Below are 17,448 nucleotides of genomic sequence, written 5' to 3' on the forward strand. Positions count from 1 at the left end.
AGATCTATTAGCCAGACTCATAAGACCAATGTTCAGAACCAGAATGCCAGTGTCGCCCCAGAGAGTGAAAAATGTGACTGCCACAGAGACCAAGGAGCATCAGCTACTGCGCTAAATCATCTGACACTTTCTCCCCCGAGGCAGAGTGACAGCCAGAGCGCAGCTTAATGAGCAGGAATCCGATCGGAGGGGTCTCTGCTATCAGCGCCACATTGAATGAAACCCGATCCATCCATTTCACAATGGGGCTTAGATGCCAGTGGGCCGAGAAGTTAAAGAAAGGCAATTGCTCAGATAGAATTATGACAGGTAATGCTTGCCTCAATCAAGTTCAGCGATTCTTGCACTTGATATGTTTATAGTTAATAACCTTTGGGAGTCTTAAAATTGTTTTATGCTTTTTCTCTTATTCCAGATTTGAAAACATAAAAGCAGGCATTATAACATAATGAACTCCCTTGTGCCCATCTCTCAGCTTCCACACACGGCCAATCTGGTTTTATCTACGCCTCAGCTACTTCTCCTACTTCCCGTATTATTGTAAAGAAAGCTCCAAACCTTGTGATAGCTTTGAAAGATATTTTATCCAATCCTGTCCTGCCGGCTTGAACTTTCCTCTTGTTCTCTGGTGACATTAGATATCGCTGCTTGCATTAATACGGCCCCCAGAGAGCAGTTCAAGACAATCACTGCCATCATTTCTGCTTCCTTTTGATCTTTTCTTAATTACTCAGGAACACTGCCATGAGCATCAGCTACTGGACTACATTGCAGAGCAGAGTTCCAGGGTTTTTGTGGGTTCTGCTCAGGCAACTCCATGCAGATCTGGGCTCTCTGAGACTGGAGTTCAAGAGGTCCTACACCTGCAAACCCTTCTGTAAAGTTATTGACCCCGCTGAAGTTGGGAGTGAACTCAGGAATGTAGTCAGTGATTAATAAGGTAGATAGGCACTGGCTGTGGTGCTCAAAACCATCATGGAGACCTCAAGAAAACCAACTGCATTTTCCTGGTGCTCCCCCATCCTCCCTCTTTTGCTGGATTTCATTTCTCCCTGAATCAGAGGCTCTGAGTCTCCGCTCTGATGTCGCATGTGGCTGTGTCTAGTGCATGATATTTGAAAGAGTTTGCTCTTTCAAATTTCAATATTGATTGCTGTCAGGTTTCTGGCTGTAGGTCCCATGCTGTGTGTGCTATAGCTATTACCTGCCTAAGGGGTCTTATACACACGCATGTACACACACACAAGCATATGTTTAGACATGCACATAGGCTGAGTATTATAATTTTAATATGTAATGTTACGTTTATAATATTATAACTATATAAACAAGATATGCTACATCTTCTAGCTCTTTAGGAATCAATTCAGTTGCTATGGGGTGGATGCTACTCCCTCCAGTGTAGACTCCACTCACATGGCAAGCTGGATTCCTAGCTTTGGTTTGTTTCTGTTGTTGTTTTGGTTTGGTTTTCGAGACAGGGTCTGTGTATCCCTGGCTGTTCTGGAACTCACTCTGTAGGCCAGGCTGGCCTCAAACTCATGAGATCTATCTGCTTCTGCCTCCCAAGTGTTACAATTAAAGGCATGGGGCTGGGGATTTAGCTCAGTGGTAGAGCGCTTGCCTAGCAAGCGCAAGGCCCTGGTTTCGGTCCTCGGCTCCGAAAAAAAAAAAAACATAAAGACATAGCAACAATTAAAGGCGTGCGCCACCACCGCCCGCCCAGCTGGAATACGATTTTTTATTTAATTCTTTTTGTGTGGGTCGGTAAGCTGGCTCAGCCAGTGAGGACACCTGCTGCTGAGGCTTTGACAACCTTGGTTTGATCCCTGGGATCCAAAGGATGGAAGGAACTGACTTCTACAAATTGTCCTCTGACTCCCACATTCATGCTAACACACACACACACACACACCACACACACACACACACACACACACACACACACACACACACACACACACACACACGGAGGTCAGAGGACAACTTCCAGGAGTCCATGCTCTCTTGCCACCATGTGGCATGAACCCAGGGCATCAGGATCCCAGCTGCGGCAGGCCCCTTTACCTGCTGAGCTGTGGGGCCATCCCGGTTTAGTTTTTATTTCAAGCTGTTTTGTTTTGAGATGGGGTCTCCCTGTGCATCTCTGGTGGCTCCTGGAACTTGCTAGGTAGACTATGGTGGCTTTGAACTCATAGAGATCCTCCTGCCTCTGCTCCTGAGTGCTGGGATTAAAGGTGTGTTTTGACATACCTGGTTTATTTCCATCTCTGTGTAAAGGTGCCTGAGACTTCTCTGTTTTAGGGAGGTGTTCTCTCTGCCAGGGTCTAGAATACTGGTTCTCAACCAGTGGGTCGTGACCCCTTTGCCAAACATCTATCTCCAAAAATATTTACATTCCGATTCCTAACAGTAGCAAAATTACAGTTATGAAGTGGCAACAACAATAATTCTATGGGGGGGGGGTCACCACAACCTGAGGAACTGTATTAAAGGGTTGCAGCCTTAGGAGGGTTGAGAACCGCTGTAGAAATTCAGGAAGCTAACTCCTACCCATGACTTGATCTGATTGCTTGTGTTTGGTGTATACAATGAAAGGGAAGCCAACTTCCTCCATGAACTAGAACTCTTTCTCCACGCTGGGCTGGCCCACGGACAACTTAGTGATGTACAGGACCAGTGAACCCATAACCTGTATTTTGGCGGATAATTGCATTCCAGCTAAAGATTATAAAGTGCCACAAGACAGTTAAAAAAAAAATGCCTTTAAGAAAATATAAACCAGCTTTGTTTGATCTAGTTTACTGTAGGCACCCAATGTGCTATTAGCCTTCTTGAAATTTGGGCTTTTAAAACAGTTAAGAAGCAATTAAAAGTTTAATCTGGTGATTAAAAAATTAGCTCAGGTTGTTTTTGTTTGTGATGGGTGCATGTGCGTGCATGCATCTCTCTCTCTCTCTCTCTCTCTCTCTCTCTCTCTCTCTCTCTCTCTCTGTGTGTGTGTGTGTGTGTGTGTGTGTGTGTGTGTGTGTGTGTGTGTGTGTTGCTAGAGATGGAACCCAGGGCCTCACACATGTTGAGCACTTGTCCCACCACTCAGCTGCCTCCCAGCCCTGGCAGACTTCTTTCTGCTCTTTTGGTTTTTTTTTTTTTTGAGAAAAGGTCTTATGTATTGAAGGCTAGCCTTGAACTCACAGTGTAGCCCAGGATGACCTTAAGTTCCTGGTTTTCCAGCATCTGCTTCCCGAGGGAAGCTTGCCTGGCCTTTGTGTTCCTTCTGAGGATACATTAGAACTAGGTCATTGTTTATGTCTTCTTGCCAGAAACAATACAAGAACAGATCCTCGCCACAAGGGGGAGCCGAGCCACAGAGAAATTCAAGGACTGTTTGGATTCAGTGAGCAGGTGGATGATGAACTTCACGCTTTAGTTGCTCACACCCCATCCACAGGGCTTTCATTCACTTCCCAGTGACTTATTTTTGGTTGTGGAGAACAAACCCAGGACCAAACGGTTGATGGATGAGATGTGAATGCTCTGTCCCGGAGCTACGACCCCTGTCCTGTAGCTCAACTTTGCTTTGAAGGACAGACAGGCCCTTGGCTGGCTCTGGAGGTACTGCCTGGCCCAGAGTGCTCATTTCCTACAACTGTAACCCCTAAACCCGTGTCTTCCACCTGCAAACCGACACACCCAGGGTCTACAACTCCAGTCATCTCCACACAGTCAGAGGATCGTCCTGTTATTCTCACCCCAGGGTCAGGACTCAGGAAGCTCCTGCACCCCAGGACACATTAAAAGATGTTTCTGCTACCCAGTCCTGGTCTGCTTTTCCTGCCTCAACATCCTTCCTGCAGAAGATGTGCGCAAGGCTCTTGCCCTGATCGTCCCCTGACTTCTCGGTCTCCTCACTTCTGTGTGTGGCTCCACAAGATGGGGACACTGTCCTTGACCAACTATCTCCTCAATAGCACTTGCTATACACCCTACACTTGTGTGTGTGTGTGTGTGTGTGTGTGTGTGTGTGTGTGTGTGTGTGTGTTACATTCTAAGCTCCCTGAGGCCCAAGGAGGGTGTTGGGTATGGTCACTCTCTGCTTTATTCTTGGGACAGGGTTTCTCACTGAACCCGGAGCTGGGCTGGTGGCCAGCAAGCCCAAAGTGATCCTCTTGTCTGCACGCTGCTGTCCCTGCCCCTGGCCCAGCACTGAGATCAGCATCGAGGTGGAGGCCACGCCAGTTTTAGGTGGGTGCTGGGGATTGGAAGGCCGGCCACCATGTCTGTCACCCACTGAGCCAGCTCCCTGGCCCCCAATCTGCATTTTGCAAACCTGACCCCACAGTTCAGAAGGTACACCTCAGATTCTGCCTCTCCTCAGCACCACTCCCTGCTCCTCCCTAGGCCTCCGTCCTCACTCCAGTCCCCACAGCATTGCCAGAGCAAAAGTGGTACACGTGGGAGGAAGGTTTGGGGACAAGTGTGGCCATGGTTTCAGGAGTGTCTCTGAACCAGAGGTCGCAGTACATGCTTGTGATCCCAGAACCGGGGGGGGGGGGGGGGGGGGGCAGGAGGATCACCCACAGTTGGGATCACACCCTGAGCCACATTGCCAGTTTTGAGGCCACTCTGACCCTGACTCAAAACAACAAAGGAGGCTGGCAAAATGGTTGAGAGGGCGAAGGTGCTCGTTGCCAAGGCCAGTAACCTGTGTTAGCTCCCCAGGAGACTGGTTGAAGGAGAAGGTTGTCCTCTGACCTACACACACACACACACATACACACACACACATACACACACACACACACACACACATACACACACACATACACACACACATACATACACACACACATACACACACATACACACACACACATACACATGCACACATACACACACATACACACATACACTCATACACATACACACACACATACACACATACACTCACACACATACACACATACATTCACATACACATACACACACATACACACACACACACACACACACACACACCATGGCACCAATGTGCCCACCTCATCCCTACTGCCAGTAAACAAATAAATGTAATCTAAAATACTTTCCCAGCAAACAAAACAAAACTGCTTCTGGGAACTGTAATAAACTCAGTTGAACAAAATTGGTTTTCAAAGACAGTTTTGCTCCATTGGCTGGCTTTCTGGACACTCCTCTGTGACAGGCCTCCAGGTCCTTTGGAACACAATTGCCTGCTGCTCACTGGGCATCTGTGGTGGTTTGAAAGAAAATGGGCCCCATTGCAGGTGGCACTAATGGGGGGTGTGGCCTTGTGGAGGAAGTGGGTTGCTGTGGGGGTGGGCTTTGAGGTTTCCTATGCTCAAGCTACACCCAGTGAGACAGACTATTTCCTGTTGCCTGCAAGTCAAGATGTAGGGCTCTGGGCTCCTTCTCCAGCACCCACCGTGTCTGCCTGCACGCTGCCATGTCCCACCATGCTCACAATGGGTGGAACCTCTGGACCGTGAGTGAGCCACCACAATGAAATGCTTTCCTTTATAGGAGTAGCTGTGGTCATGGTGTCTCTTCCCAGCAATAGAACCCCTAATTCCCACCCCGACTCATCCATCTCTGCTGCCAGCCCTGACTTCTGCGGCTCCTGCAAGATCCAGACCCACTCATTTCAGGCTGGGGGTCTGGCTGTCTCTCCCCAGCCTGGGATGGTGATTCACCCTCAAGAAGCAAGGGTTTCCCTGACTCCCCTTACAAGGCTCACCCCTTCCCCACACTCTTTATTCCTTCACCTTTGCCCAAGGCTACCCACCTGTGCACATTTAGTTATCTCCTGGCTTGTAAATGATCTGTTTCCCACTTGCTATGGACTCCGGGCCTGCTGTACGTAAGGCTGAAGAGATGTCGGGTGGACGAACAGAGAACATGGTTTTATATTCTGCCATCCCTTACTTAAGAGTGCACCAGAAGAAGACCCTGATCTCTGAGCATCTGTCATCAAGGGCGAGTGCCCTAGTTAGATGCAGCTGTTAACTTGTGGGAGCCCAGAGTCAAAGAAGAAAGGGGTGTGATCACTGGCTGTTTGTGTTTTGGGTAACTAAACTTTTATTATTACTGGCAGGGGGCGTATGTGCCACAGAATACACGTGGGGGTCAGAGGACATCTTACAGGAGTCTGTCCTTTTCTCTCCACCACATGGGTCCCAGGGATTAAGCTCAGGACATTATGCTTGGTGGCACACACCTTTACCTGTGGAGCCATCTAAACCAGCCCTCCTAGTAAGATTTTAAAGATTCGGTCTACTTTTAATTATGCGTGTGTGTCTGTATGAGGTTATGTGCTCGTGAGTGCATGAGCTTGCAGAGGCCAGAAGAGGCCATCATGATGACCCCTGGAGCTGGAGTTACAGGCAGTCGGGAGCCACCTGACATGGGTGCTGGCAGCTCCAGTCCTCTGGAAGAGCAGTGTGTGGTACTTTTGTTTGTTTTTGGTTTTTCAAGACAGGATTTCTCTGTGTAGCCCTGGCTGGCCTCAAACTCACAGAGATCCACCTGCCTCTGCCTCCTGAATGCTGGGACAGGATTTCTCTGTGTAGTTCTGGCTGTCCTGGAACTCACTCTATACACCAGGCTAGCCTCGAACTCAGAGACCCGCCTACCTCTGCCTCTTGAGTGCTGGAATTAAAGGCCTGGGCTACCACCTGGCTGCAGTGTGTGATCTTAATGGTGTGAGTACCACGGAGTCTGTGCTAGGATTTCTACACTTACAATGTAAAGTTCATTTAGTAATTTAAATATACAGGTAAGGCACACTGTGTGGACACTCTTGCTGCTTTTCTCCCCTGGACAGCTAAAAAAAAAAAAAAAGACAACAGAGGAGTTTATATTTGTTTAATACTTGCATTGTTTCTATAGCGCAATTATAGCAATCTTTAAGTTTACTTTTCATTACAAATATTTGTCAAGTTTTATTTCAGAAACATTTTTCCTACTTTCTTGCACATGCGCCCAGACACACTACAAAAAATTCATTCATAACACATTAAGGGCAAACATTACTCATGTAAACATCTTCCATTAATTTCCCATAATTTAAAAAAATCATAGAATTATAGATATTTAATAAGGCTCATAGATTTAGTTCAAATTCCACAAAAGACCAAAGATGTTGTTGTTGTTGTTGTTTTGTTGATGTGGTTGTCTTTTGGATACAATCAAGGCCGAAAGCGTAACCCCTGGCTTCCATTCCATAAACATACCTCACAACCCAATAAATGCATTTTAGGATAGAAAGAACATAGAAAACCCAGGAGGAAGAACATTTGAAGAAGGGAGCTAAAAATCATGGACATAACTTCATAACTTTCTTATGCAACCACCAGGCACGACATACACAGTCCCTGTAGTTTCAAGAGAAATTCTAGTAACCGAGTAGGTAGAGGAGAATGCACCCGCTCAGTGTTCATATTGCTAGTGTACACAGTGAAAATTTGTCAGATTATTGTTTCATTGTATCCAGGGCCAAAGGTGGGTTGGGGAACGCACTCCAGTGGCTTATCATTGTAAGGGGGTTTTTGTTTTGTTTTGTTTTCCTTTCTAGTAACTCAAGCGTCAGAAGAATTGGGAGGTATGTCTTAGGTACATGAATGGTCTTCATATTAAAATGACATTTAACAACCGTGTAAAGTCACAGACAGGAATCAAGGGTTTCCATTATCCGCGGAAGTCTCCCTCTCTGGCTGAAGTTGGGTGCTTAGATGCATAGTCTTCCAGAGCTGAGACAGGATATGGACTGTGCTGAGGGTGGCCCCTGCCAGCGGCTGCCCTCCCTCTCTGGGAGAGGGAGGGCAGAAGGCAAAAAGCATTGGTAAATCTGTGAAGTCCCACCCTGGGGTCTGGACCCCAACTCCACTGAGGGTAGCCTCCCTGACATTGTGACTAGGCAGTTAGGGGTGGTAAGTGAAGGTGGCCGGGAAACCCAGTTCTGAGGTCCACACGGCCAAGTCTGGTTTCTGATTCTGCTGCCCTGCAAAGAAATTGTGCTCCTAGAACTGCACCAGTATCTCTAATGCCTCGATTCTCGCTCAGGCCCCCCAGGGGGCCTGCAGGGAATCACTAAAAGGTAAACACACCTCCATTAGCACCGAACTTACCACCAGAAAGCGGCTGAGGCACTGGGAAGCCTACCTGCATCAGACCCTACCCCGCCAGGAGGGGGGCGCCAGTCAGAGGGCTCTGTAGGCTTTTGATTTCTAAAAATGAAAACTGATCTGCATTATATCTCAATAGACTCAGATAATTCTCACCAAAAATTTTGTCGTGTGTTTAAATAGCACTGGAATAATTCAACTTCATTTAAATATATTCATTCTACCATGAAAATATTTCATACAAACATCTATTTACATACAAACACATTAAAATTTGTGAAAAGGGTTTCCACCCCTGTGGCTGTATGGCTTGAAATAGTTTCATTGCTTTGAATATGTATGCACACGTTTGGCAAATAAAACTTTTAAAATTTAGTATTATTGAAAACAACCCCCCCAAAAAACCAAAAAACCAAAAAACCCCAAACCAAACAAAAAACCCAACTCCCCCCCCCCAAAACTCTCCAAAACCAAAACAAAACAAAGAAAAAAAAAAAAAACTCCAAAAACAAAAACCCTGACACCAAGGCTTAAAATTTCTGAAGGGAAAAAAATCCAAGGTGTATGTTGAGGAATATATCAAGGTACCTCAAGTACCTGTAAATTGAATATATTTTGTGAACCTTTGATCTGCAGCAAATAAACATTACAACTATCCATCTTGCAACCTAGTTTCACTTGTTTGTCTAAAACAAAAGAAGTCAGGATTCTAAATCGCTACTCTGAAGACAGAACTTGGGGAGGGCTGTGTGAGAGCAAACAACACCCAGGATTTTTGACCTTCCTGGAAGATTTTAAATATTATATCTTGCAGTGAGAAATTTAGATTTTTTTTTAAAAAAATCTATTAAGTGAAGATTAATAAAAGTGCCACATACTGTCTCACTAAGACAAACTTTTAATTCAGTGTTCATAATTGACTCCCCCATTAGGGATGTAATCCAGGGCCTCCACAGTTTTTAGGCAAATGTTGGACCACTGAGCTATATCCCCAGCTCAATGCAATTTTAATTGTCACAATTAAATGTTATAAATGGTTACATGGCCTTGACAGTTTGCGTGTGTGTGTGTGTGTGTGTGTGTGTGTCTCGGGGTGGTGGTGGTGATAAGAAAATCATTTTTCAAGTGTGATGAACCCCAAAGGGTAATGAAGCTGAACTCTAGTCCCAGTCAGGTTCAAAGAGGTCTTGACAAAGAATTTCCTCTGGGATCAAGCGGGTTAAAACAAGAATAGGTACTAAGAAACTCAAGTCCTCCCTGCCTGTTACTTTCTAGCCTCATCTCATTCTTTTGCATCCTAAATTCAGTCCTTACATTCGCTTTTGTTAGTTCAAACAAATGCCCCCTAGGGGACATGCTCTGTAGATTAGTTCCTATTCCTAAGTCTAACACAAGGTAATAGTTCATCATAGAAAAGTTGCTAATGATGGGTCAAGTCATGCAGGGTTGAACCGAGACAGCTCTGAATGAATCCCCTCCGAGACCATGGCGTCAGTCAGTGCACAGGCTCCGGCTGTTTGGAAGACAGCGGAAGGTTAAATCTTTTCCCTCTACCACGTTGAATCTCAATCATGTCCTCTTGTTATTTTGATCCTGATGGAAGACCAGATTTATCTGCTTCTTATTTCCTACTGCAGCAGATGGGAAGTAAGTAGACGGTGCTTTTCCACTTTGGGTCAAACTAGGAACAAACCTCAGCTCCCCCTAAGCAGTGAGTTCTCTATGCAACCTCTACCCTGCTGACTCCTCTACCTCTCCAATGACTTTCTGGCCCCTTTAAGAGTTGCAGCCTGTGACAACCCTGGATATCTCGGGGAGTGGGAGACAGGATGACTGGACCAGGTCACTCAGGGAAAAGCACACAGTGTGAGAGGAGAGGAACTCTAGACATAAAGAGGCGGAGCAAAGAGCTGGGCTGCCGTTCTGCTCACACACCAAGGCTTCTCACACAGCAGAAGGAAAAGGGAGAAAGACACAGGACACACACAGGAAGAGGGAAGACGGAGCAGCTTGGCTGGGTGGATTGCTTCCTGGGATCTGTCTAAGGGTCACGTACACAGTGCTGGGCTGGACGCCCAGACCGCCTTCCTCCAGTGTGGAATGTGAAACGCAGATTAGCTAGCTCCCAGCCACTGTCCTTCCATCCCTTTATATTTATACATTTAAAAAAAAGATTTTTTTTTGTATGTGGGGGTGAACACATGCCACACTGTGTGTGGTCAGAGGACATCCTTCAGGGGTTGGTTTTCTCCTGCTATGGAGGTCCTAGAGATGAACTCAGGTCATAGGCTCGGCCACAAGCATCTTTACCTGCTAAACCATTTTGCTGGCCCTCAAGCCCCCAAAATTGTTTTTGAGTTCCATTTGAATGAGATCGCTAGAGTAGCCCTTTAGGATAGAAGTGGAGCCCCCGTTGCAACCAAGACTAGGTTCCAACTCCAGGTGTGAAATCCTGGGGCGCACCATCCGAGGCGGGACCTGCCCTCTCTCCCTCTGCCTCATCTCTCGACCGAGTCCAAACCTGACTGGTGGAGCTGAAGAAAGCCATCTTTCTCCCCAAGGCAGCTAACTCTCTTTGGACACATTTACATGAAAGCACCTCTCAGAATTCAAATCCACAGACCCCACCCTTCCGTCACAGTTTACTGAGTGGTCTCTTTCTACAGAATAGAAGCAATCCTATCCTGGCGACTTGTAGTCTAAAAATGATTCCGCCACCTTGCAGGAGACCTCCTCAGAAGTTCCAAGGATGCTTCTCCCGAGTGAACTATCTTCTTAAAAGCTTTCAAACAGGGACGTGACCAGCTCTCCTGGAAAGCACCGCCACCTAGGTGCAGAGCCTGAAGCTGGGTGTGCCAGGAAGCTTGTAAAAGAGCCCAGGGTGTGGCTATCGGAGCTGAGGGCTGAGTCTTCTATTCTGGGGCTGTTCGATGGGCAAACAGTGTGCAGCCCCAGATGGAACACTTGCGGAAGCTGTTGTTAAAGAGAGCAACTGACGGGGGGGGGGGGGGGGGGGGGGCAACTGCCCTCTACCTGTCTCCTCCCTCCAATCCCACCCACTCCCAGCACGCATCTCTATGCATTCCGAGCTCCCTCAAAAGCCCAAACCAAGCAGGCCACACACGGCACTGTGGACAGCTGCAGACTTCAGCAACTGTGGTTCCCAGGTTTCCTTGTGACGGAGTGACGCCTTGGGGGAGGGCCCCCCCCAACTCAGCATTCATTCAGAGCAATCCAGTTATGTTACAGATCTAATGTGCTAAACTAAAACAATGGGTTTTCCTCTGTATTTCTGCAGTTGTGAGTACATATGGCTTGTGTGAGGTGGCAATATGCTAGTGATAGAAAGTGCACAGGTGTGAACTCTGGGCTCGCAGAGCGTGGAAGCAGTTAAGTGCTCGGAGACCACTGTGGTGAGAAGCTTTAGCTACAGATCTGACTTGCACCTAGTGATCAGCGTGTCTGTCTCCTGGGCACTGGTTTCAAAGAGAACTCTGCATTCTGGGTTGGAATGCAGGTTGGCTATTGTACTTCGAATTCAGTGAGCTGTGTCACAAGCCAGACTGCACTAGGTTATGTACAATTAGTGTGTACCCGAGGAGAAAAAATTGCCAGCACTACTGGATATACTGCAAAATTGCCACAATGACTGCTTAGAAATACTAATGTTCCTCTCTTCTTCCGGAAAGTGTATCTTACAACTCTCTGGTAACTTAATGCAAACAGAGCAAATTCATTTCTTCTCACATCTGAAAGCAAAGGTATCTTTGTTTACATGCGAGAATAATAAGTCTATAATAACAGTCTGGCCCTATGAGCCAGTACTTTATATCAGGACATAAGAATGAAATGATAGAGAAAGAACCAGAGAGACCTGGACACTGCTATGAATGCAAAATCCATTTGGAAGCTTTCTCTTGTAAAGGATAGCTAAGATAAGAAGTGAGGCTAGAGAAAAGACTCAGAAGACTGGGCTTCGGTTCACTAGGAGAGTAACAACAGAAACAAAGCCATTCTATTGCAAGATACAGATCAAAGGTTAAAAGGCAAATAAATGACCCTACATTTATATAAAGATGTCATCGCTTCCTGCCCCGCAGATGGCAACATGCAAGGGTGATCGAACACCATTTGCAATGGCCATAGAAAAAAAACATCATGGAAAAAAACCACTGACGGAAAAATGACTGAAGAATCCCAGTTCCCTTTTTCAACCCCATCATTTGGTATCTCTGAACGTGGTCCAGATTTAGACTTCAACCATCAAAGAACATCATGCTGTCTACAGTTCGACAGTACCTCTCAGTAGGGCGTTACTGCAAGGCTAGCTAATTTTAAATCTGGTATGAGTAATACAGTCAAACCTAGTTAGTATGCGAGAAAGTCGTTGCTAACGCAGGGTGAGAGGATGTGATGTCACAGCATGAACAGTCCCTGGTTGTCCCGTTGTCAGATAAATGTAGTGCATAGATCCAAGTTTCTATTCCAGGTCTCCGGACCCCAGGGCCAGGTCTCTCACTTTTGCTGGGTGGCCTGGAAGGCCTTCAGCTCCACCTGGTACCACTCAGGGGCTTCGGGCCCGCTCTTCCCGGGGGGGCTGTGGTCATAGCCATAGGCCACGGTCAGCTCTTCCTCAGCTTCCACAGCTCGCAGGGTGCGGATGCACTTGATGGGCCCGAAACGGGGGTGGACAAACCTGGACATCAAGATGGGAAAGGTCATTCCTGGGCCAACCCCGGACCTCAGTGGCGGAAGGGAGCCTCTCGCCCACGGACACTGGCTGGGCATTGCTCCTGTGTTCTTAGGGTGTGGGCATGCCTTCACCAGCTTCAGCAGGAGCTTCTAAGACAAGGAGTGTCTCAGCCCCAGCCCCAGACCAGCTGGGTCAGAACACTCCAGGCTGGGCATGTAGCTCGGTTGGCAGAGTGTGGACCTAGCCTGCCTGGGGTCCTGGGCTCTCTCTTCAATATTTCATAAACCAGGCATTGATGGTGCATGCCTGGAGTCCCAGCACGTAGGCGGTGGGGCAGGAGAATCAGACATCAAGGTTATCCTTGGCTTCATAATGAATTTGAGGCCAGCCTGGGATATATAACATCCTGTTTTAAAAATAAAACCCCAAATCCCACAGAATACCCCAGACAGTGCACTGGCATTTACTGTATTGTGTGTGTGTGTGTGTGTGTGTGTGTGTGTGTGTGTGTGTGTGTGTGTGTGTGCTAGAGTACTTGCCTGGCATGTAGTAAGCCCTGGCTTTGATCTCTAGTCCCACAAGATCACAATTTTGTATGTATGTGTATGTGTGTATGTGTGTCTGTCTGTCTGTCTACTCACCTATACACAAGTGTGGTAGTTTGAATGAAAACAGCCCCCACCGGCTCACAAGGAGTGGTACTATTGGGAGGTGTGGCCTTGTTGGAGAAGGTGCATCACTGGGGGTGGGCTTTGGGGTTTCAGAAGCCCAAGCCAGGCCTAGTGTCTCTGTCTTCCTGCTGCCTGTGGATCTGGATGCAGAACTCCCAGCTACCTCTCCAGCACCATGTCTGCCTGCATGCTACCCCACTTCCTGCCATGATGACAATTAACTAAACCTATCTCTGAATGGTGAGCCAGCCCCAACTAAATGTTCTCCTTAGTAAGAGTTGCTGTGGTCCTGGTGTCTCTTCACAGTGACAGCAACCCTAACTAAGACAGAAGTGTATGACTGTATAGCTCTGGCTTGCCTGGAACTCACTAGGTAGACCAGGCTAGCTTTGAACTCAGAGAGATCCACCTGCCTCTGCCTCCCGAGTGCTGAGATTAAAGACCTGAGCTACAGTGCCAGGCAACTTTGTCTTTAAGTTGACACATTTCATTATAATTTGTATCATATTATTTCAATATGAAAATTAAATAATGCTCCTGAAATGGAGATTTGATTAACTTTCTAGAAGATCCACTGGGGTGGGGGAGGGGAATCTGATGTTGAATTTTTGGGCCTAAGGCTTCTTTTCCAATGTTCTGGTCGCTTTATTCCCATGTTCATTGTCAATGTCGACTTTTTATTTTGATGTTTTTGGTGTTGCTTATTTTTTAATTTAATTAATTTTTTGTTTTGTTTTGTTTTTTCAAGACAGGGTTTCTCTGTGTAATCCTGGCTGTCCTAAAACTCACTCTGTAGAACAGGCTGTCCTCAAACTCGAGGTCCGCCTGCCTCTGCTTCCCAGTGCTGGGACTAAGGAACTCGGTCTCCTCCTGCCTCAGACTTCTGGGAACTGGGGTTATAAGTGGGCACCACCACACCCAGCATCCCTTTAGTTTGAATAGACAGAATAAAAAGGAAGAACTTGGTTTCAGGTGCTAGAGCTTGGCCAGGGACTGCACTGGGCCACTCCGCCTCCAGATCCGAGACTTAACTGACCGGGAGTTCCCAGGAGAACTGAATGAGATGCACCGTGCAAAGCATCTGGAGTAGGGCTAGGGTATGTGGGCAGAGTATGAGTTAGCACGTGGGAGCTCCTGGGTTCAATCTCTACCACAAAGAAGGGAGGAATGAGGGGGGAAGGGAGAGAGGGACGCAGAGGGAATGCGCAGAGCCCATGGCTATAGAAATAGTCATGAACCCAAACCTCTGGGCCACACAGTCCTGGACCTTGGCTGACACGTTACCATATTTACAGGTAGGGAAAGTGCTCGTGTGATTGTCTCTGGGCATTTTGTGCCAGACTTCAGTGAAAGCAGCAGAGAGAAATGCTGTCTCACTTAGATTAACGCCAGTGACTTGAGGAGACACACAGATGCCCGGAATTGGAATCTGAAGTTTACATTTGGTTATTATTCAAGGAGTCATTACCCCATAGAATGGGTTTTGGCCACACTGGGTTTGCTTGCAAAACAATTATCAACAACAAAACAAAGAAAACAGCCAGGCAGTGGAGGCACACGCCTTTAATCCCAGCACTTAGGAAGCAGGATCTATGAGTTCAAGGCCAGCCTGATCTATGAATCGAGTTCCAGGACAGCCAGGGCTACACAGAGAACCCTTGTCTCAAAGCTCTCCCCCACTCCAACAAATAAACAAGGAAGCAAGCAAACAAACAAACAAAAAAACCCACCATCATCAACAACAAAACAAATACCACCAAAGAAAACAAACCAAAAAAAACAAAAATAAAACCTGCTGAGCAGAGATTGACTTTGCACAAACAGAAACTTCTCTTGTTTCCAGTTCTCTATTGCGTTTGGAGAGAAAAACTGTCCTTGTGAAGCCACAGACAGGCCTGATTCCGATGAGGGGTCTGAGTGGTATGTGGGGGCTGTTGTTATTGGGCACAGCTGGGAATGAGCTGTAGCCAAATTCACGCTAGCTAGCTGTGAAAGCCCCGAAGCTAATAACAGCGTCAGCCTCATTTCACATGACACATGTCCTTTGCCATCCCAGCCAGCCCCTTAGAAGCAGCTGGAGCACCAACACTTGTTACTGGCTGCCAAGGAGAGCTAGTCACCGCCAGGATGATTTCCAAGACATCTCAAGGACGAGTCTCAGGACATTTCCCAGCAGGCGCCAAATCCTGGCACGGTCTCACAGATGAAATGTCCAGAGCGTGATCTTGCAGAGCGGAGGGACCGCGGCTACAGCGTCAAGCCGGGAAGGGTTTGCTCTAGGGCTACACTGCCATTCCCGTTATCTGTGTGCACATGTGTGTGTGTGTGCGTGGTTATGTCTGCACCTGAGTGAGTACGCGCAAGCGTGTGCGTGTGTGAGCGCGTGCGTGTGTGTGTGTGTGTGTGTGTGTGTGTGTGTGTGTGTGTGTGTGTGTGTGTATGCCAGAGGGGGACAACTTCAGGTGTGGTCCTCAAACACCATCCACCCTGTTTTTTGACTGGGTCTCTCCCTGGCCTGGAACTTGCTGATGAGGCTGGCTAGCCAATGAGCCCAGGGAATCACCCTGCTTCTGCCTCCTCAGTGCTTGGAGTACCCTCTCCCATACTCAGCTTTTCATATAGGTGCCGGGTGGGGACTGCACGCAAGTCTCCACGCTTCTGTAGCAAGCCCTTGGATGACTTGACTGCTCCTTCCCTCTCTAGCCCTGCAATGTAATCTTTAAATGAGGGGGAAAAAAAAATCTAAGGGCAAGTAAGGACAGCAGTAAAACAGCCACCATATTTCTCTGATAGTTCTGCTTCTGAAATCACTTTCTTTTCGTCTCACAGCTAGAAAGCAGGCTCTTTAGATCCTGAGCCTTAAACCACAAGGCTGAGGTGCACGGCCAAGGGCCCACCTCTCCCACGCCCTCCTGGGTCCTGGAGCCCCTCGGCATAGATCCTTCCAGCCACTAGCTAGCATCCTACTCACATGTCATAGATGCAGTTTGGAGTGAAGGAGTGGTTCGCCTTGTGTCCCAGGGAGGCACAGTACTTGGATACACGGTTGTAGGGCTCAGGCACGTCAATGACGGTTTCCTCGTCCAGGGACAGAGTGTTCCCGTTGAGGGCCCAATCCCTGCTGTCAACCTGCAAAACACAGGGAAGTGGCGCTGGAGAGGGCCATTCTCCCCAAAGCTCAAGGCACAGCAGAGGCTCTACCTCGTTCATCTTAACGCTTCAGAGTCTGAGCTCTGCAGACGTGGAGGAAGCCGGCCAAGACATGTTCCCACACGAGACTGGCGTAGCCAGACAGCTCAGCTTACTGTTTATTGTATTTTCCTTGTTTTATACAGAAGAAAAGGGTTTTGATTCTTTACAAAGGTGCACAAAAATATCAGATAAACTTGAACTAAAAATAAACGAAGAAGAGGTTGTTGAGAGGGTTTTGTGGGCACAGATGCTGACTACCACGACTGAACACCTGAGGTCGGGCCACAGAAGCCACGTGCTTAGAGAGAACCTACCCCTGGAAGTTGTCCTAGGCCTGCCACTCTTGAACAATGGCACATGATCCTCCAAAGAAAAACATGTTTTTGTTTATGTTTTATTCCCTGAGATAAGGTTTCTCTGTGTACCGCTGGCTGTCCCCGAACTCACTCTGTAGACCCGGCTGGCCTTGAACTTGGGAGATTTGCCTGTCTCTGCCTCTCAAGTACTGGGACTAAGGGGTGTGCCACCGCTATCCAGCCAGCAATGTATTTTAAAAACATCTGAGCTAGAGATGGCTCAGTGGTTAAGAGCACTGGCTGTTCTTTCAGAGGACTCGAGTTCAATTCCCAGCACCCACATGGCAGCTCACAACTGTCTGTAATTCCAATTCCAGGGGATCTGACACCTTCACACCAATGCACATAAGATAAGTAGAAAAGAAAATCTATAAAAAGGCCCACACCTCCGCCCC

The 17,448-nt window shown here is 47.4% G+C and overlaps 1 protein-coding gene across 1 annotated transcript in view; it reads right to left on the reverse strand.

Annotated features, from left to right (window-relative positions):
• Positions 1–6,867: 6,867 nt before the first annotated feature.
• The window catches only part of Setd7 (SET domain containing 7, histone lysine methyltransferase), a 44,311-nt gene continuing 33,730 nt past the window's right edge, over positions 6,868–17,448 (reverse strand). Inside the window, exons 7-8 of the mRNA XM_006977589.4 lie at positions 16,477–16,634; positions 6,868–12,837 (exon numbers count right to left, since the gene is read on the reverse strand). Coding sequence (XP_006977651.1) covers positions 12,657–12,837; positions 16,477–16,634 — 339 coding nt within the window. The 3' untranslated portion in view covers positions 6,868–12,656. The remainder of the gene's footprint in view (positions 12,838–16,476; positions 16,635–17,448) is intronic.

Source organism: Peromyscus maniculatus, chromosome 6 (genome assembly GCF_049852395.1).
Source record: "Peromyscus maniculatus bairdii isolate BWxNUB_F1_BW_parent chromosome 6, HU_Pman_BW_mat_3.1, whole genome shotgun sequence".
NCBI lineage: Eukaryota > Metazoa > Chordata > Mammalia > Rodentia > Cricetidae > Peromyscus > Peromyscus maniculatus.